The 22586-nt window shown below is 40.3% G+C and overlaps 1 protein-coding gene across 1 annotated transcript in view; it reads right to left on the minus strand.

Annotated features, from left to right (window-relative positions):
• Positions 1-22373, minus strand: part of LOC122645014 (protein RAE1-like) — a 49489-nt gene extending 27116 nt beyond the window's left edge. Inside the window, exons 1-8 of the mRNA XM_043838369.1 lie at positions 22323-22373; positions 22122-22208; positions 21837-21914; positions 21561-21754; positions 21258-21399; positions 19953-20033; positions 11889-12017; positions 11335-11391 (exon numbers count right to left, since the gene is read on the minus strand). Of these exons, the coding sequence (XP_043694304.1) occupies positions 11335-11391; positions 11889-12017; positions 19953-20033; positions 21258-21399; positions 21561-21754; positions 21837-21914; positions 22122-22208; positions 22323-22373 (819 nt within the window). The remainder of the gene's footprint in view (positions 1-11334; positions 11392-11888; positions 12018-19952; positions 20034-21257; positions 21400-21560; positions 21755-21836; positions 21915-22121; positions 22209-22322) is intronic.
• Positions 22374-22586: the final 213 nt, after the last annotated feature.

Genomic DNA, 22586 nt, shown 5'->3' on the forward strand with positions numbered 1-22586 from the left:
TTTGCATATAGTTGATTCTGCTATCAAGGGACCAACCATGCCACATCTATATGCTACTATAGACTTGATGAATGAAGGTGTTTACAACGCAAATCCACGAGGTAGCAAACACTTTCTCAAAATTAACAAGAAAAACTGGGAAAATCAACTTATGCATCCACTGTATAAGGCTGGTGAGTGTACACTCTTTGTTTTTTATGCAATTACATCTTTTAAAGTTAATTTAAAGGATATATTACTAACTAGTCAATATGTAATGTCAATTTCAGCATATTATTTGAACCCCAAGTACCAATACAGTCATAGGCTTGGGTTGAATAATAGTCTTACTGACGCAGTCAAAGAAGTAGTTGCCAAGTTGGAGCCGAATAATAAATTACAGGCGATATGCAACAATGAGGTGAGTCTTATAAGTTATAATTCATTTGGAATTACTCAATTCAATACTAAATAGTAACGAGTCATTACTAATTTTAAATATTTTCCAAATGATTATAGTTGAAGACTTTTAGGGATGCATTGGGAAGTTTTGGAACCGAAGCTGCACAGCAAGGCCGGACACGTGGTGATGCCGGTACTCATTAGTCGTTACTTCATTCGTCATTACTCAATTCAATATCTTATTCTTTTGAAATGAAGGTGACATGTTTCTTTTGTTGTAATGCAGCTGAATGGTGGGTGTTGTATGGGGGTTCGGCAAACAATTTAAGAAAAATAGCAATTAAGGTTCTCTCCCAGAAATGTTCAGCATCTGGCTGTGAACGGAATTGGAGTACATTTTCTCTCATCCATTCCAAGAGGAGAAATAGATTGGGTTCTGAACGTCTCTCTGACTTAGTGTATGTGCATTATAATTTGAGGTTGAAGATGCAACACATACGCATGGGACACGAGGGTATCAGGGAAAATATCGATCTCGCCGACATTTTTCAGGTAGAGTCAGATGATGAAGATCCTATTGTTGATTGGGTAAGGGATAGAGGTGAGCCAGTGTTAGATCAGCCTGGAGGTAGACCTGACCCCATGATAGCTGAACACATAGAAGCTGATGTGGATGACTTCATGGCTACAGAGGGTGAGGTACATGCACGGGACGCGTCACCCATACCGTTCCAGTCTACTGGTGGTGTTGATGAGGAGGATGAAGATTGGTCTATGTCATCTGGTGGAGATGGTGGTGGTGGTCCTGGTGGAGATGGTGATGATGGAGGTGATGATGAAGGTAATGATGGACGTGATGATGATGGTGATGGTGGTCAAGCATATGAGGGAACTCGAGTCCCGTTTGTGGTACAAGAGCAGTAAGAGGCAATCCGTGCCCCCACCGGCCCCACACCAGCCACACGGCACACATCGTCCACCTTGACCTACTCGAGAAAGCAGCGTGGCTAGTCTCGTCCTGGTGCTCGTGGTAGTGGTACTAGTAGGTAGGCTGAGCTTATGGACATTGATGCCCTATCTGGCTCTGTTGGTGGACTGAGTATTGGCGATAGAGACAGTAGATCGAGTGGGCATTTTCGTGCCCCATCTTTTCATGTAGACAGCAGTCCATCTCCAGCACAATCAGAGCATGGTTTATCTCATTCACATCCATGTGGCGAAGGGCATTCTAGGCAATACCCTTGGGGGCAGTAGCCTATATCTTCTCCATCCATTCCCAGTTTTGAGTATGACTCCCACTCACAAGGATATAGTGGATCGTCTTTTGTGCATGACTTCTTTTCCTACACTGGCTACCCAACCCACCAGCCGCAGCCTTACAACCCGTACATGCTCCTAGAGCCATCATATGACTCATATCATAGTGGATCAGTGGGTAGTACTTCTTCACAGTTTGGTGACCTATATCCTAGGATAGGTTACCTTCAACATGTTGATGATGCAGTTTACATGGCCACTGTGGATGACTACACTCGCTTCTTCTCCCAGACTATGATGTGGCATGCATTTATCCTACAGTCGGAGAGCAATACACGTCGGCTCCAGCGGACCATGAGTGGGGTTGATCCTGGACGGCGGAGTAGTTATTATTAGCAAATTTGTAAACATTTGAGATGAATGATGACTACTTGACTACTTGACTTGTAGCCTTGTAGGGGACAATTAGGGATATTGATATATTGTGATTTGGAATGTTTGATATCATCTTCTTAAATCTTAACTCTTAAGTTGTTATTTGTTAATTTGTTATTGACTTGATGTCTTATGTACTTAATATTATGATTTATGACTTAACTTACGAGTCATTATGTTTCCAACTTAGTTCCAAGTCAATTTACTTGTTTAATGTACAATGTGTATGTGCAAATGTGTAATTAACTAAGTTATACACTTATACATTAGGGTTTGACCGTACGTTGCCAATCAATGGTGCACATCTAAAACACCATTTTGGGTGACTATTTTTGCAATTTGAACATTTAAATGTGTTTATATAGCCTAAAATAGGGTTTCCATGAAGTTTCAGGCCTTAACTTGGCCTAAAACCCACCGAAATGACCTATCAAAACATACCAGAAAAAATACAATATTTCAACCGAAATATCCGAAATTTCGAATATTTCGGATATTTCGGTCAGCTCGAAATACCGAAATGAAACGAGTTCTCGAACTATGCTTACAGCAACAACTATGTCAAGTCGTGTGTGGGAAAGGTAGATTAGTTTGCCCACTAACCGCTGATAACCACCCTTGTCAACAGACTCACCCTCTTTCTCCCTAAGTTTTGTAGTAGCTTCCATAGGAGTATCTGAAGGATGACAACCCAGCAGCCCTGTCTCAGTCAATAGATCAAGAACATATTTTCTTTGAGAAAGAAAGATGCCCTTAGAAGATCGAGTAACTTCTATCCCTAGAAAATATTTTAGAGGACCAAGATCTTTGACCTCAAACTCACGGCTAAGAAAAAGTTTCAAATCCCTGATTACAGCATCATCATTACCAGTGACCACAATATCATCCACATAGACTATAAGAAGAGTGACCTTGTCACCCAGCCGTCTGATAAATAAAGTGTGATCAGCATTGATCTGCTTGTAATCTACTGAAATCATAGCCTTATGAAATCTGCCAAACCAAGCTCTAGGTGACTGTGTTAAACCATAAAGGGCGCGCTTCAATTTACAAACCCTGCCCCTAGTCCTGTCATCAGAAAAGGTTGGTGAAATGTCCATATATACCTCCTCCTCAAGCTCCCTATAGAGGAAGGCATTCTTTACATCTAACTGCTGAAGATCCCACCCAAGATTTGCAGCACAAGATAATAACACCCTGACGGTGTAGAGCTTTGCCACTGGTGCAAAGGTCTCCTGATAGTCAACTCCATAAATCTGAGTGAACCCCTTTGCAACCAGTCGTGCCTTATACCTATCCACCGAACCATCAGCCTTCTGTTTAACCACGAAGACCCATTTACATCCCACTAGTTTTTTCCTTGGAGGAAAAGCCACAAGATCCCACGTATTATTTTTGTGTAGTGCTCTCATTTCTTCCAACATTGCTGCCTTCCACTTTCCATCTGTAGATGCTTCCTGCCAATTTCTAGGAATCGAGATAGAGGAAAGAGAAGATACAAAGGCACAAAAAGAGGGAGAAAGAGAGTTATAAGAAACAAAATGAGATATGGGATGTAAAGTGCAAGTCCTAGTACCTTTGCGAAGTGCAATAGGTAGGTCGGAAGAAGAGGGATTACCAGGAGGTGTAGGATCCATGTCTAGAACCGGCAATTGGATGGGTACTGGTGATATAGTGGGTTGCAGCTGCCCTCTATTGGATCTACCCCTTGTATAGGTGATTATGTTGGAGTTGTCAATTCTATTATGAAATTCACCAATAGTTCTCTGGACTGGAGTCAGCTCCCCCTGGATAGGAACATTAACAACACTATTTTCTATGGTCTCCCCCTGTAAAGGAATCCCATTAGGTGAGGGAGGAACAGCCAGAGGGTGTTGGGCAATCTCCAAAGTAAGATGGGAAGCATCCAAAAGAAGCCGGGCAGCAGCCGTGGGTGGTAAGGAAGGCTGGGCAGCAACCAGAGGAACCTCAGGTAGAGGAATCTCAAAGGACACATCTTCACTAGAACCCTCCCCCTGAAGAGGTGGCGAAGAATAATAAGAAAGGGACTCATAGAAAATAACATCCATACACACCATGGTATGGTGGGAAGGGGGATGGTAGCATTTATAACCTTTCTGGGTTGGGGAATAACCCAAGAAAATACAACAAAGCCCCCCAGGTTCAAGTTTGCCTGGAGATTTGGTATCTCTAGCATAACATACACAACCAAACACTTTGGGAGGCACAATAAAGGAGGAATTACCCAGTAAAATATCAGAGGGGCTGCGGGAGTTAAGAACCCGAGAGGGTAGCCTATTGATGAGATAGGCTGCAGTGAGAACCGCATACCCCCAATATTGAGACGGGACATTCCTCGCAAACATCAAAGCCCTAGCCATTTCCAACAAGTGGCGATTTTTCCTTTCCGCCACACCATTCTGGGCAGGTGTATCAACACAACTAGTTTGATGAATAATTCCATGATCAGCCAAATATTTTTGAAATTGTGATTCTGTATACTCTGTTCCATTATCACTTCTCAATACTTTGAGAGTAGCCTGGAACTGGGTTTGGACCATTTTATGATAGTGCTGAAAACATGAAAAAACTTGATTTTTTGTGTGCAAAAGGTACACCCAGGTGTTCCTAGAATGACAATCAATGAAAGAGACAAACCAACGATGACCAGAAATAGATGGTTTACGCCTAGGGCCCCAAACATCAGAATGCACCAATTGAAAACAAGAACAACTCCTTTTATTTGAAATTGGATAAGTTGAACGTGTCTGTTTGGCCAGAACACAAGCCTCACAAAAAAAGTCATCCTTAGTACGAAGGGCGACCAAACTAGGAAATAAATGAGCTAAAATTTCTAAAGGTGGGTGACCTAACCTAGAGTGCCACTGGTAAAGTTCAGAAGAGACCATGGAGTTCTGGTGTAGCGGAGAAGGTAATGGTGGTGGAGAGAAGCGACCGTCATCAAGCAGGTACAACCCACCGTGCACTTTACCCAATCCAATCATCTTCCCAGAGTCCAGATCCTGAAACACACAATGAGAAGGAAAAAAAGTGACTTTGCAGTTAAGATCACAGGTAATACAACTAATGGAAAGAAGGTTAGTAGTAAAATTAGAATGTGAAAAACAGAGGACAAGGGAAGAGAGGAAGTGCAGTTGATGAGTCCTTTTCAAGATATGGAAGAAAGGGAACCATCAGCCACTTTAACCTTGTCTTTCCCAGAAGTAGGAGGATATCTGTGAAACAGGCTAGAGGAACCGGTTATATGATCTGTAGCTCCAGAGTCTATGATCCAAGGATGTGAAGCTACAGAAGCACAATGACCTCCAAAAGGAATACCTGACTGGGAAAAGTGTGAACCTGAAGGAGCAGAAGAATTGGCAGTAGCTGATGTAGTAGAGGCAGCAGCAGCGGAAGACCTCAGCACACGTAGGAGTGCCTGTAGATCATCCTGGGATAGACCAGGGTCAGTAGCAGGGGCTGTAGTAATAGTCTCAGTCTGATGGGCCTTGGTCTTTGTCTTCGTCTTGGCCTTGGTAGCCCTCTTTGCCTCAAAGTCAGCCGGTTTCCCATGAAGTTTCCAGTACTTCTCCTTGGTGTGGTAAGGTTTGTGACAGTACTCACAGACAATAGACCCTGTAGTTGAATCACCAAGAGAAGCAGTGCTACTAGGTGCAGGAGTGGCAGGGGCAGCAGCCTATAAAGCTGACCTGTCAGTAATAGGAGGGTGCAACATGGCAGCCCTACGGTTTTCTTTAGAGGAGACCAGGGCATATGACTGTTCAAGTGTGGGAAAAGGCTTGTGACCCAACACTTGAACCCGAATCTGATCATACTCCACATTTAATCTTGCCAAAAAATCATAAACTCTAATCTTGTCCACATGTTGCTTATAAGAAGTAATATCGGCAGCTGTACTCGGGTGAAAGTCAGAAAAATGGTCCAGTTGCTGCCAAAAGTTGCGCAAGGTAGCATAGTATTTGGAGACTATCAACTCTCCCTGAGTAGTGTGAAGGACCTTCTTCCTGAGTTCATATACTTGGGCATTATTGCCAAGTCTGTCCATAAGTCTCCTTGCAAGCGCCCAAATTTCCGAGGTCGTGTCAAGGAGAAGAAAATTGTGCCGCAGACGTAGTCATAGAACCGATCGGTAGGACATAAGAACTCCATTGTTGGCAAGCCGCTTGTCCCGAGCAGCTCCAACCTCGGTAGGCATAGTAGTGGTTCCCCTAATATGACCATTAAGGCCACGCAAGAATGGCAAAGGAGGCGGACCTAGACCAAAGCAAGTAATTAATGCCATCCAACTTGATTGGATTTGGGGAAAAAGTATGATAACTGGTTTGCTGTTTCCATCACCAACACAGTAGATCAAATCCACGAGTTACCCATGAAGACAGGAGAGAACCCCAAATCGCAGAATGGGGCTATAGTGAAGAGAAACCCAACAAAACCTTCAAGTTAAGGGCTGAAAAAAGGATGAGAACCTTCTAGTAATGAAGGAATGAATGCCTCCAAAAATCAGCAACAATAGATAAGTAGAACCTTGAGATTGATTTTTTTTTCAGGGTTTTGAACCTGAAATCAATAAGAGGAGAAGATGCCCAAAAATCCTCAGTGCTATGACTCCATCCATTGCCCGTGGCTATGTACTGCTTGATACAGCTGCAAAAATCTAGAAGGCTGCTAAAGATACATATTCCCATGATGGGAATGATGCACAGGTTTATGATATTCAAAGAAAAATTCATGCAACTAAACAGGGTGAACTTACTTTGTCCCAATACTACTCTGAACTCCACAGTCTATGGCAAGAACTTGATTACTATGACAATTTTCAACTTGATTGCCCCTCCGATATTACCAAATTTCAACAAAGGGAGGATAAATTCAGAGTCTACTTTTTTGACTGGACTTAATGTGGAGTATGATCAGTTTCGGTCTCAATTTTTGAATCGTTCCCCTTTTCCCAATTTGAAGCAAGCCTACTCTATGATTCAGCTGGAGGATACTCGTCGTTCCACTATGTTACCACCTGCCCAGCCAGAGAGATCAACTTTAACAACTTCTGGGAGTGGTTCTTCTACTACTGGTACACGTTCCTCATCTGAGAAGGAACCTTTTAAATGTACCCATTGTGGAAAAGAATGACATACTGTGGATTTTTGCTGGAAATTGCATGGTCGGCCATCTGATTCTTTTGATGGTCGTTGTAGTGGCCGTGGTCATGGCCGTGGCCGTGGTCGTAGTAATCGTGGTGGTACACAGGCCAACATTTCTGAAGCTGCTGAACCAGCCCTTAATGCCACTCTTTCTGCAAAGGAACTTGCTATATTTCATCGTATGATGACCAATCTTGGGTCTCTCACATCTCCATCTACATCTGCCTCTACCTCGAATGTGGTTCCCTCTTCTGAATCCAACTTTGTTTTCTCTCAACCAGGTATTTCTTTTGCCGGTCAGTGTGCTTCGGCATTATCTCATCCTTGGATAATCGATTCCGGAACACTGATCACATGACTGGTACATCCAATTTATTTTTTCGTTATTCTCCTTCTTCAGGCAAAGATAAAATTAAAATCGCAGATGGCTCTCTTTCCTCTGTCTCCGGGAAGGGAGTTGTCCATTGTTCTCCTTCTTTATCTTTGTCCTCTGTCTTGCATGTTCCTAAATTAACTTCCAATTTGCTTTCTATCGCAGTTTAACATCCGACCTCAATTGTAAAGCTGTTTTTTATCCTTCTCATTGTGTCTTTCAGGACTTGGGACAGGGAGAATGATTGAGCGGTAGAATGCGTGGTGGACTTTATTTGCTCGACGATGATCTTATCTCTAGTATCGTACTGCGCCAAGACCGGACAGGCTCTTACTACTACTTCCGCTGACCATCATCTCTCTGAATTACATCGTTGGCATCGTCGATTGGGTCATCCACCTTTAGAAACATTAGATAAGATTTTTCCTGATTTATTTCAGCATTGTAATCCTCAAACTTTATTATGTGAGGCTTGTGTTTTTGCAAAACAAACTCGTTCTATGTATTCTAGTTCCAATAAAAGATGTTCCAAACCTTTTTCTATGATTCATTCTGATGTTTAGGGGCCCTCACGCACCTATTCCATTTCTGGTTTTAAGTGGTTTGTCACATTTACTGATTGTCACACACGCACCACTTGGGTTTATTTAATGCGGCACAAAAGTGAAGTGTTTTCTTGCTTTAAGGTCTTTTATAGCATGGTTAAAACTCAGTTTCAGGCCACCATTCAAACTCTTCGGAGTGACAATGGTCGTGAATATTTAGATGGGGCATTACAATTATTTCTTGCAACTCAAGGTATTATTCATTAGACTAGTTGCGTCGACACTCCGCCTCAGAATGGAGTGGCTGAGTGCAAGAATAGGCATCTCCTTGATGTTGCTCGCTCAATTATGTTTGAAATGCATGTTCCCTCTCATTTTTGGGGCAAGGCTGTTTTAACAGCAGCTTATCTTATTAATAGAATGCCCTCTCAGATCCTTGAATATAAATCTCCTCTTGATCTTTTAAGGGGTTCTTCTTCTTACATCATTCCCCCTAAGGTTTTTGGATGTGTGTGTTTTGTGCGTAACCACTATGCCCATGGTAAGCTTGATCCTCGCGGTCTCTGCTGTATTTTTCTTGGTTATTCTCCTACCCAAAAAGGATATAAGTGTTATCATCCCTCCTCTCGTCGTTTTTTTGTTTCCATGGATGTTGTTTTTCATGAGGCTGTGGCTTTCTTTCCTTCTTCGGCACCTCTTCAGGAGGAGTCTACACCTCTAGAAGATGTGCCGATCCATATTCCTCCTTCCCTCCATGAGCCCATTGATGATTATCATGTACCTTTAGAAGATGATGCTGTCCAGGGAGAGCAGCAGCAGGTTCAGCCAGAGAAAGACTTTAAGCAGCAGTATTATCGAAAGAAAAAAGGGCAAATATAGCCCACCACTGCAGCATTACTAAACCAAGAGTTGTCCTCTGAACCAGGACTGAATGAGACTTCCTTTGGTAATATTTCTGATCCTCCACATTCACATTCTACACCTATTATTTCTGATCCATCACTTGATTTACCCATTGCCCTTAGAAAGGGAAAAAGATCTTGTACGCAACATCCAATCTCTCAGGTTGTTTTGTATGAATCTTTATCCCCCTCATTTCATGCTTTTGTTTCCTCTTTATCTTCTATTTCCATACCACAGACTTGGCAGGAAGCATTTGCAGATGTTAGGTGGAAAGAGGCCATGGTCGAAGAAATGCAAGCTCTTAAGAAGAATGGTACATGGGATCTGGTTACTCTTCCACCACAAAAGAAGACTGTGGGCTGCAAGTGGGTCTTTGTGATTAAACAAAAAGCTGATGGCACTGTTGACCGCTTTAAAGCAAGGCTGGTTGCTCGCGAGTTTACACAAACATATGGGATAGACTATTTGGAGACGTTTGCGCCGGTTGCCAAAATGAACACTATCAGGGTTATTCTCTCTTGTGCTGTGAATCTGGGGTGGAGTCTACAGCAACTTGATGTTAAAAATGCTTTCCTCCATGGTGAATTAGAGGAAGAGGTATATATGGATATTCCTCCTGGATTCTCATTTGCTGCGACTCAAGGCAAGGTGTGTAAACTTAAATGGGCTCTGTATGGTCTGAAACAATCACCACGTGCATGGTTTGGTCGCTTTCAGAAGGCCATGGTGACTTTTGGGTATAAACAAAGCAATGCAGATCACACCTTGTTTATCAAGAAGACGGGTAGCATTATTACTCTTCTCATCGTATATGTTGATGATATAGTTGTCATTGGCAATAACCCCTGCTGAAATTTCCAAGTTGAAGACTTATTTGGCCAAGGAATTTGAGATTAAGGATCTAGACATACTTCGCTATTTTCTCGGGATTGAAGTAGCCCATTCTTCCTAAGGGCTATTCTTAGCTCAACGCAAGTATACTCTAGATCTTCTTTCAGAAACTGGCATGCTAGGCTGTGCTCCTGTGGATACTCCTATAGAGCATAATGCTCGTTTTCGAGACACTGATGGGGAACCAGTGGACAAGGGTAGATATCAGCGGTTAGTTGGGCTGTCTCATTTATTTATCTCACACTAGGCCTGACATTGCCTATGCTGTGAGCCTTATTAGTCAATTTATGCATAACCCTCGGTCTAACCATCTGGAAGCAGTGTTCCGAATTTTGAGATACTTGAAGTCTGCCCCTAGTAAAGGAGTCTTATTATCTTGTCATAATCATCTCCAGAATGAGGCCTACACTGACTCAGATTGGGCTGGCTCTCATGATCAAAAATCCACCACGGGTTACTGTACATTTGTAGGTGGAAATTGTGTTACATGGCGCAGCAAGAAGCAAACTGTGGTAGTCCGTTCTAGTGCAGAAGCTGAATTTAGAGCTATGGCTCTTGGCATTTGTGAACTGCTGTGGCTTAAAACCTTGTTACAAGATTTAAGCATTCCTATTACTTTGCCTATGCGACTCTACTGCGACAGTAAATCAGCAATAAGTATTGCCCATAATCCAGTGCAGTATGATAGGACGAAACATATTGAAATTGATCGTCATTTTATCAAGGAGAATCTGGATAATGGGACTGTTTGTGTTCCCTATGTTCAATCTGGTGACCAGTTGGCTAATGTGTTCACCAAAGGATTGAGTGAAAAGGTGTTTCAACCTCTAGTGTGCAAGTTGGGCATGACTGATATCTATGCACCAACTTGAGGGGGAGTGTTGGAATATGGGTATTATTGTAACATGGGTCGACCCATGTTATATGGTCGACCCATGGGGGAGTTTGAGTTCTATTTATGTTTTAGTTATTTTACCCTATCATATTAGGGGTATTATTGTAAGTTGTATATTCTGGAATTCTGTCCAGAATTATTATAAATAAATCGTGGAGGGCTATGTCACATTGACAAGTCATTCCATTCATTCCATTCTCCTATTTCTTCAAATTGTTAGAGAGCAAAGTGAGTTAAACTGAGACAAGTTCATGGTTAGTTTCTAAATATATTGACCTACTTCGGTGCATGTCCCTGAGGCGAGTCTCTTATGATTTGTCTTATTGTGGAGCAATATGTGCAATAACAAGTCAGAAAGCATTCTCCTCTCGTTCAACTATACTTATCCTCCAATGAAACTGGTAATTAGATTAGAGTTGGAGACATTATCTAAGATAACTACCACAAAAAGTGGAACAAAGAACGATAAGTATTGTAGAATAGGAAGATTACCTTAAGCAAAAAATTGAAACCACCGTCAGAGCCTGCTGTTGCAAAAGCATGGTGTACCTGGAAAAAAATACCACGTAAGCTTCCAAATAGTATATCAAGCCGCAGGAAAATCTAAGTCCTGTGAACCACAAATTTATTATCATGGATTCAGTTTTATTTCCTGGCACATGCACTATATTTAAAATCAAGACCTAATATCATGACTATCAGGAAACATTTCCATGGTGCAAGTAATGGAATAAGCTGTGAGCATAGGGAAAAAAACAAACAAAAGTTCTGATAGTTTTTCTAATTACTACATAGATTAAGTTGTCTTTTAGCTTGATGAACAAAACAAAAAAAAAAATCCACCTAAATTCAAACAAATTACTTATAGTTGAGAATGGAACCACGAATGTCAGAATTGAGGCAGAGTATAAATAGTAGCAACCAACTGCTAAGGCAGAAGGTTCTAAAGTGAAACCATTATCAAAGCCCAGGGATAACCATAAATTCACTTAAGATTTTTCTAGTAAAAAAAAAGTCAAGAAAAGAATGCACTGGAAGAATCTTACAGGACGGAAATTCAAAGCATTGACTGAGTAAATCTCATTCCCATCTCTGTGGCATTTGAAAGTAAAGTTTTTGTTTTGTTGTGAATCATCCAAATGATGAACACCTACCCGTCCCTCTATTGAGCCAACCTGAAAGAGGAGAGGAGCCAAATTCAGGAATTTTAAGGAATATATCAATTATGATGATATAATCATCACACCAAAAACTAAAAAATAATAAATATATTGCTGGAGAAACCAACATTAAGTCAATCAACATGATAATCAAAGAACATAATTATAACTACTAAATAGAGATAAAAGTTTAAAGCTAGAATTAAAAAAGGGCACTGGTTAATGCAAGCCAGCCATCATTAAAGGCATATTTGGCTAAGCTTCTTGGCCTTCCGCTTCTGGGATTCTAAACCCACCTTCTAGCGTTAAAAAGAGTAGATGCAATAGAATTGTTTTGTTTGGAATCTTTACAGGCAGCAGCTGGAGATGCCCAAACTCCAAGAGGGAGGTGGCTTCTTTAGCTTCCGCAATCAAGATTTCAACAAAATCATTGGTTGGCCACAAGTTTTTTAACCTGCATAAGCCCCAGAAGCAGGCTTGCAGAAGCCACTCTTTCTACATAAATAAGTGATGTAGCTTGTTGGAATATTGCATACTGCATATATTGTTTTGGTGATTTTAATATGTGCACTGAGTGATGAAAAACCTAGGACTTCAAGTTGATCCTTCCAAAGTATCAACACGTCAAGCACCAACAAGCCAAGCAAAGCCAAATGGGTCAGCATCAATGGAACATCTCCAAACACAATTGAATTGAAGATTCAAGACTTGCGGAGATCATCAAAAAGCTCAAGTGACAAGGAAGCCAAGTGTCAAGCTCTTCAAGCATCACTGGAATTGAAGAGTTGAAAAGTAGCTTAAGTTTCTAATCTTAGTGATGCAGTATTTGGGCCCATTGACGGTTATAACTTAAGCCATTGACCAACAGTCTTTGGAGTTTCTATTTTGGCCGATTATGTGGACCCATGTTGCTGCCACATGTGGACTTCTTACAAGCTTCCTTAGTCACTATTTGTTTTAGTTTCTATTTTCTGTTCTTGCTTGTTTCTTCTAACCCTATCGTTGGTTTGCTTTGGTATTTTAGGTACCTAGCCAACCCATTAGGATTAGTCAGCTACAACTAACAAGGAGCTACTACACCTGGTTTACCCAGCATCAACTAGGAGGGAGCTACAACGCCAAGTTTTAGGTATAGCTACAACCTCCATGTCCAACACCCACTGAACCCCTCCCCCAGTACAATAACAGATGGGCTTGTAAATTTGCCCTACAATACAAGCACAAGCTAGCCTAGGTATTCAACAATACACAACCTAGGTCTACCACATAATGAGTACTCGAATACAAATGAAACAAGCAACAAAGTGGAAACCCTTAAATCTCTCTCTCTCTCTCTCTCTCTCTCTCTCTCTCTCTCTCTCTCTCTAGGGCTTTTTCTCTTTTCTCTTAGGAGGTCAAGTGTTGACAAGAGTCAAAAATCAATTATAAGGATCCCTAACCCACAGCCAAACACAGACCAGGTTGAACCATCCGCGGTTCGATCATATTCTGCATACCGTCACCAAAACGGCCATACTGTACTCGGCCGGTGTCGGATTAACTTGATTCTAGAGGCATTGGAAAGAAGACTCAAAGCTCTATAACTTCCATGTTTTGAGCTTCCTCTCCGGTTTGCTACCCAGATTCCAGCATTGACACAACATTCAACGGCATTGGCAGACCATATGACGATGCTTGTAGAACACACAATGGCGTCGGCTGAACTCCATTTCGTGCCGGAAAGAGACTCCTTTGTGTCAGCATTTGTCAAACCCGAGAGGATGTATCCTCTATTATCAACCGGCGTCTGCTGTATTGGAAACCCGACGTCGGCTAACTGTGTTCTGACACCGGCAGAACTTCATTTTGAGTTGGACAGAGCCTTCTTCGCGTCGGCTTTTGCCAGAACACAAGATACACATGTTGGCTTCTCATGCTGCTCTCTTCTCTGCTGCTCGCAACCATGACTCATTGACTCCCTAGCATAGTTGTCATGGTGCTGCCATGGCGTCCTAGTGCTGGAGAAGGTTGCATGGCGACCTACGCCATGGCGTCCCTCTTTGATTTCTTCTTCCTGTCTCTCTTTCCCTCTTCGATTTCTTCTTCCTGTCTTCGATTTCTTCTTTCCCTCTTCGATTTCTTCTTCGATTTCTGAATTTTCTTCTTAAAACTTGAGAAACAATAGAGAAAAAATAAAACATGGCTTGAGTATACATCTATTAAAACATTAAAAATATAAAAAATAAAAAATAAAACATGGTCAACATGCTCGCCATGGCGGGCGACATGTCGATATATCAACGTGACACCCCTCCACCGACTTGGATCGCCGTGACGCCGTGACAACTATGCTCCCTAGCTGCCATATCTACCACCGCACTGCACATCAACAGACAGCATTGATAACAATGACAACCATAGCTCAACAATTACGTCCATTAAGCTTAGTGGAGCTTCTAATTACTGGTGGGCTCTGATTGTTAAGGTCTATACTAATGCTAAACACAAGCTTAAATATCATTTATCTGCACCTCCTCCCTCTGACTCAAAAGAGTATAATGAACGGATGTGTGAAATCGACAATCTCTTAGTATAGTTGTGGAATAATAAGGAGCCTTTAGTAGCAGCAAAGTTTATGTTTCACACCACTGCTGAGGGTGTGTGGGATGATTTAAAGGAGAGTTTTTCCCAAAGCAAGAATGTCTCGGATTTATGATATGAAAATATCTTCAACTTCAGCAGGGAGAAAAATCTGTTGGTTAATATTATAATGCCCTTAAGGGGATGTGAGAGGAACTCAATGTCTATCAACCTCTCACTACTGTTCTAGAACTATTGAAGACACAGAGAGTTGAGTTTCAGGTAGCTAAATTCTTATCTGGGTTAAATTCTGATTCACAATCTGAAAAGTCAGTCAATTGCTGGGGAGAAAGTTTTCTATGAATGAGGGCTTTTGTCGTATCCAACGTGCTGTCTCTCCCTCTCATACCAGAGTTGCCTCTTCTTCCTCTTCTAAGTAAAGCTCTGCATTTGTTACTGTCTTACTGATAGTAGCGATCGTGCTCATGGTCGTGGCCATGGTGGCATTTTTGGAAAAGGTTATGGTTCAAAGGGACAGTATGGATGTGGTAGAGGTGGTTGTGGTAGACAGCAGACCAATCAGATTATACAGCAGTGCACATATTGTGGCAAGCCTAATCATACAGTTGACACTTGCTGGGCAAAACATGGTAAGCCGGAGTGGGCCAAACAGTTCCCCAATACAACAGTGTCTGATGAGAATACTAATGTGGAGTCATCTAGTGACACTAATCAGTCTACTTTTTCTGGAGCTAGTTCTTCCGGTTCCTCATCTTGTGATGACATGGTCACTTAGTTAATGAGCATGTCCAACAGCTTGAGTCACCCGCCTCCATATCTACTGCTACACTGGCCCTCCAGGTACAACTGCGCTTCTTACCACCTTATCCCCCATCTCTTGGGTCATTGATTCCAATGCATCTAACCATATGACTGGTAAATCTACTTTTTTTTCCTTCCTTCTATATGACTCCTTATCCATCATAAGTTAACCTTGCTAATGGGTCCTCTACCCAAGTGACTGGCCATGGTGTAGTCTCACATACTACTTCCATGCCTTTATCCTCTATTCTACATGTACCCTAGTTACCTCTAAACCTTTTGTCTGTTAGTCAGCTCACAAATTCACTAAATCGTTCTGTTACTACTACTTCTAGTGGTGTTTCCCCTCTTCAATGGCATTTCTCATTTGGGTCATTTAGTCCAAGCTTCAACAAATGCTTCCTGGTTGCAAGTCAGTGTCTCGCCTTGAATGTGAAGCTTGTGAGTTTGGGAAGCATCAGCATTTGTCTTTTCCTCCTCATAGTGAGTCTAGGAGTCCGTCATTATTTTCTTTGGTGCACTTTGATATTTGAGGTCATTGTCCTGTTTAGAGTCGGAATGGTTTTAGGTATTTTATTACCTTTGTTGACGATCACTCTCGCCTGACTTGGCTGTACTTATTGAAAGATCATTCAGAATTCTTATCTGCCTTTAAATCCTTGTATAATGAAATAAAAACTCAATTTGATGCTTCTATTAAAATTCTTCGTTCAGATCATGCTTTCGAATTTACTCAAACTGCTATTTCTTCCTTTTGTTTTAATCATGGTATGATACATTAAACTAGTTACAAGCATACACCTCAACAGAATAATGTTGCTAAAAAAGGATAGACAAGTATTAGAGGTTTCTCATTCTTTATTATTTCACATGAATGTTCCAAAGAATTTTTGGGGGATCTTTTAACTGTATGTTATTTCATTAACCGCTTGCCTTCATTTATTTTAAATGATAAATCTCCTATTGGTATTGGTTTTCCTAACTCACCCTTATTTTCCTTTACCACCCTGTGTGTTTGGGTGTATTTATTTTGTTAATGTTTTATGCCCAGGTGTTGATAAATTATCTCCTTGTGCATTAAAATGTATTTTCCTTGGCTATTCTCGCTCTCAAAAGGGTTATTGTTATTATAACCCTGTTACCCACCAACATTTGTTGAGTGTTGATGTCACTTTCTTTGAAAACGCATCATATTATTTTGGCAAGTGTCAAGATTTTGCATCTGACATTTTCCAATCCCCTCCTATTTCTACATTGATTCCTCTTGTTGACACTCCGACTACTTCTCAACTAGCACCACTAAAAGTTTATGAACACTAACTAAGGGTGTCAATCGATACGGTATCCGGTATTCAGTACGGTACTGAAGCCAAACACCCCATACCGATACCGTATGGTATCAGTTCGGTATACGGTTTTATTTGGTATGTAAACGATACTGTATATGGTATTTGTTATACGGTTTCTTATATATATATCATATTATATATATATATATATATATATATATATAGTAAGAAATATATTATATTTAGTATGATAGATTCTTATATATATAAATTATTATACACATTTAATACATATATAAATTATTATACATGTATACTTATATATATTATTTATTATATATATATTAAGCTAATACAGTACAGTACCGGTATTTGGTAATTTGGTACAGTATCGGTATGTACCGTCAGTATCAACCTCCATACCAATACCGTACCGTATCGAGTACGGTACCATTTTACATACCATTACCATACCAAATTAGGTACCGGCATTCGGTAATTTGGTACAGTATCGGTATGTACCGTCAGTATCAACCTCCATACCAATACCATGCCGAATTGCCATACCGAATTGTATATACAATTCAGTACGATACAATACAGGAAATTCGATACGATACCGGTTTGGTTAAAGGGTTTCAGTACCGAATTGACACCCTTAACGCTGACAGAACCCATCACTGCCAGCAGCAACTCCTCTACAGTCTTCCACATGGTCTATTTTGTGCTTGACAGTCCTGGTTCTTCATCTTCTCCTACAGACTTACTAGTAGCACTTCGCAAAAGTATCCACTCTTATACTCCAAAGTCTATGTTTGCATTTCTTATTGACAAGCTTGCATCTATTTCTCACTTACCATCTTCTTTACATAGTTTTACCCTACCTTGGTCAACTAATACCATTCCCAGTGCTTATCATGAGGCATTGTTTCATTCTAGGTGGAAGTCTACTATGGATGTAGAAATGGATACATTAATTTCTCACCAAACATAGTCCCTGGTTGATTTATCTCCAGGTAAGGATCTGGTGAAGTGTCATTGGGTGTATACTATTAAGCATAATCTTGATGGCTGTGTTGAAAGGCTCAAGGCCCGTTTTGTTGTTAAAGGGTACAATCAGACTTATGGCGTTGATTATTTTGAGACTTCCGCCGATAGCTCATCTGGATTCTATTTGTTTGGCAGTTAATTTTGATTGGTCATTATATCAGTTAAATATTAAAAATGCCTTTCTATATAGTGATTTGCATGAGAAAATGTGCATGGAGAAACCTCTTGGGAATGTTGCTCATGGGGAGATTGTTGGGAAAGTCTGGAAATTACATAAGGCGATTTATGGGTTGAAACAGTAGCCCAAAGCTTAGTTTGATAAGTTTAGTTCTATTATTACCCGATGTGGAATTACATAGTGTTATTATGATCATTCAATTTTTGTTCGTCGTCAGGATTCCAGGGTGATTGTGTTGATTGTTTACGTTGATGATATTGTTATAATTGGTTTGGCCATGTGCAACGAAGGCCCAGGGATGCCCCGGTAAGGAGGAGTGATCTGATTCTGATTGAAGGAGCTAAAAGAGCTAGGGACAAGCCTAAAATAACCATAGGTGAGGTTGTGAAGAATGACATGTATAGTCTGGGTCTTGTGCCAAGTATGACCTCAGATAGCGCTTATTGGAGGGCAAAGATCCACAGTGTCAACACCATGTTGCTGAGATTTTCCTGATCTCTTGGGCTATCCTCTTTCCTCTTTTATTTTCCATTTCTCACTTTTCTTGTCTCATTTCTTCGTTTTTATTCTTCATTCGTCTTACTTTCCTTCCCCTTTGTGAGGACCTCAGTTTTTTCTACTTTATTTTGAAAGGATCCATGTAGTCGTCCCCATTTAGACGGGATAAGGCTGAGTTGTTGTTGTTGGTAACGACTCATTTGGTATTGCAGAGGTGAAGTCTTATTTGCATCATAATTTTCAAATGAAAGATTAAGGTGCTCTCAGGTACGTGCTTGGAATTGAAATGCTCCGGACTAGGACAGGTATTAGCCTTTCTCAAAAAGTATGTGTTGGATCTTTTATTTGAGACTAACTGGTATGCTCCAATCCAAGCCTATCGATACTAATATGGATCCACATCAGAAGTTTGGTGGGGCAAATGATGGTGAGGAACTTGCAGATAGGCATCACTACAGGATATTTATGGGTAAATTTATTTATCTTACTGTTACCCGACCTGACATATCTTTTGTTGTTGGCGTCACAAGTCAATTTATGGAATCACCTAAGAAGGTTCACAGGGAGGCTACTAATAGGATTTTGTGGTACCTTAAGGGTGCTCAAGGAAAGGGTCTTATTTATAGACCTAATAATCATGCTGATTTGGTTGGATACTTTGATGCTAACTTAGCTAGTGCTGAAGGTAATAGAAGATCTACCACAGGTTATTGTACTTTCATTGGTGGTAACCTTGTTAAGTGGAGAAGTAAAAACGCAGACTACTATAGCAAGGTCCAGTATTGAGGCTGAGTATAGAGCTATTGCTCATCTTACAACTGAGTTAATGTAATTGAAATCATTTCTTCAAGAACTTGGTTTTCCGGCTACTAAACCTATAAATATATTTTGTGATAATCAAGTGGCCATTTACATTGCATATTGAAGTCGACAGTCACATTGTGAGGGATGCAGTAATGAGGGAACTGATTTCTACTCCACTTGTGTCCTCTATGAATCAGCTCGGTGATATGTTTACTAAAGCATTGTTTCATCCAACTTTTCTTGCAGGTTGTTCCAAGCTGGACATGGGTGATGTCTATGCTCCAACTTGACGGGGAGTGTTAAGACTTTAATTATGTATGTAGTGACATTTAGTATGTATGGTCACCTTCACCATATTTGGCGATGTATATTATTGTCGGTGAACTGTGGGGGTTTAACATTAAGTGACTTGTAGTTGTATTTTGATATGACTCTATAGAGTCATAACCCTTATTAATAAAGACCAGCCCTACCCATGACATAAAACACTAGCAAGTCGTGGGTTGGGTTTTTAGCTCTCCTATGGTTCTGTCTCTCTTTTTCTCCTTCTTCTCTTGTTTTTCTCCTTCTTCTTCCTTCTTCTCTCATATAGGCACTGATCTTACCTTGTCTAACACTGTCACAGCTATAAATTGCCATAATCGAACATTAAGGTTTTGGTCTTATTGCCTAGCCAAGCTCTAACAATGAAAAATGAAAACAAGAAAAGTTGAATGAACTTAAATCAAGTGTACAAACTAAATTACTTACCAAGAAACCTTGATGATCTGGAAAGGCAGCCACACACCTTGTTTGATACGTCAGGGGTGAACTGATTCTCTTAAACTCGGCCTGTTGTCATGTAAACAATTATTAGACTGAAAGATGTAAGAAAAAATGAAGCACTGAAGCAATTTGTTGTAGGATGAAGGATAAGATATAAACACATAAACAGATGACTTGCCTGATACTTCATTAGTGAACTGATTCTCTTATATTCAAACTGCTATTATGCAAACAATTATTGGACTGAAGGATGTAAGGACAATTAAATTACTAAAACAATATGTAGTATTATTGAGGATAAGACATTAGAACACATAAACGGAGTGGACGTCTTGGTGTCCCACTTTCTAGATGCTATTATCCAGTGTTTGAGCTGTGCTGAAGCCATAATGAGCAACCAATGAACGATACACTTAAATTATCCTTCTTTGAACAAAATCGCTTGTACTGTTCACAATTCTTTGCCAATATGGTGGTGAACCTTAAGCTATGGTATTCATTATCCAATTGAACTACGGGGAATAGAACCATAATAACAATATAATCTACCTCAGTATCTATCCTCGCACCTCGTAGTTCAAAGTAGATAAATCTTGTCTGTACTATTGCACCTATTTTTAGACATTTATGCCCATATTCACCATGTATCTTTCATTTTGTTCCTCCCTTTATTCAATTTGTTGCCATTATTGTGTTTAAGTCCAATGCATACAATAAAGTTCTGTCTTAGAATGCAGGATGGACTTGGAAGAATACATGTACTCCGAAAGTTGGTTTTTTCTGATTTAAGACATAGAAGTCTATGTATAATATTATCGCCTTGCATGAATGAGGATTGGTGGAGTAACCGAGGTATCCAACAAAAATTCCCATTTGAATTGTGAAACAAGTAGACAATCAACAACGAAGTTTAGTTAGATCAAAACTACATAGTTACATGTTATGCTACTAGCCAAATGATTGTCTAAAGCTCTACCTCATCGTGAGGAACAAATCCATACCTGGCATGTCCAGAGACTTGCACAAATATACCTGAATTTTTGCAAAAACTTCCAGTAGTTTCCAGAAATGACACTTAGATAAATAAGTAAATTGCATAGATACATGTTGCTGAGCAATATAAAGACTTCTACACACACGATTTTTATGTCCATAACGTAATACAAAACTATTTAACTCTTCAAAATTTTACATATGCGTAAGAGTAACCTGCCAATCATGGACTATTAAGTACTCCAACATATAAGAATAGAAAATTTAACGAATGCTAGGAAAATTAAAAACCAGTACCTGAGGACTCTGCAAGTTAAAAACAATCAGATTTCGATCAGCAGTGCCAACAACCATCAGAGGATGACAAACTGATAGTGCATAACAGCACTCAGGGAGTTGCTGAGTGTGAACTGGATTGGGTTGTCGTGTATCCCAATACCTAGAAAGGTTAACACAATCAATACACATTCCTTCAAATTTACACAAAATTCACAATGACAATTACTCATTCTGATAAATCTGCCACTTGTAAGTCGTAACAACTAAATCAAAACAAAGTCCATGGTTCTCTAGACAATAAATGGAGAAATCAATTCAGACCTCAGAGTTATGTCCCAGCTTCCTGTAACTAACAAATTCATCTCTGGAATCCAAGCAACCTCTTTGATAGGTGCATCATGCATAGCCACAGGCATGGGTTGCCCACCAGCCATCAATTGCCACATCTTAACTTGTTTATCGCATCCCCCAGTAAACACTGTCATTCCATCATCCTTCCAAGCCGAGCACAAAACCTACAAATAAACAATACCAACACTTCTAATATCAAGAACACAAAATTAGGTCTTCAAATTCCATACATCGTTAAGTATTTACCGGGTGTTCATGACTGGTAGATGCTTTTGGCACACTACCAACTTGGGCCCCTGAACCGACTATCTCCCAGCATCTAACCTATCAAATTATACACATTAAAACCAAATGGGTACTTGAGATTATACTTCAACTAAAATGGGAAATAACTAAAAAAGATGAATGGTGAAGAAGAAACATGATTGGGTTCTTATCATCTCAAATTCAAACTAGCACAATTCAGAATGAGAACTAAAAAGGGTAAGAAAATAATTTGGAAGGCAAGAAGAGGGATATAATCAAAGAAACCTGGTTATCCCAAGAAGTAGCGACTAGGTAATTTCCCTTGGGACTGAAGCTAAGGCTAGAAACGGAATCAGTAGGAGGTTGAACAACCTGCAACAAGCAAAAATTTACCAGAGCTATAATTCACTTGATTTCACGGTAGTTAACCTCAACACTGCAGAAATTCTGACATTAAATAAGGTTCAAGATGAAGAACCCAAATACCTCAAATGATTTATTGGGATTTGGATTTGAAAGTCCCACAATAATAGACATTTCGTGACAAAGTAGAGTCTAAGTACAGAGAGAGAGAGAGAGAGAGCGAGTGAGTTCAAATTCTAGATATAAATAGAGCTTCAGACCAACGCGAAACGTATGATTGGGCACAATTGGAAAATTAGCGAAAATAAAGCGCAATTAGAAGCTTACCGACCGGGTCAAACTAATTGTCAACACAACGGCCCGACCGGATCAAATAGTTGGCTCTGT

Source organism: Telopea speciosissima, chromosome 11, assembly GCF_018873765.1.
Source record: "Telopea speciosissima isolate NSW1024214 ecotype Mountain lineage chromosome 11, Tspe_v1, whole genome shotgun sequence".
Lineage (NCBI taxonomy): Eukaryota > Viridiplantae > Streptophyta > Magnoliopsida > Proteales > Proteaceae > Telopea > Telopea speciosissima.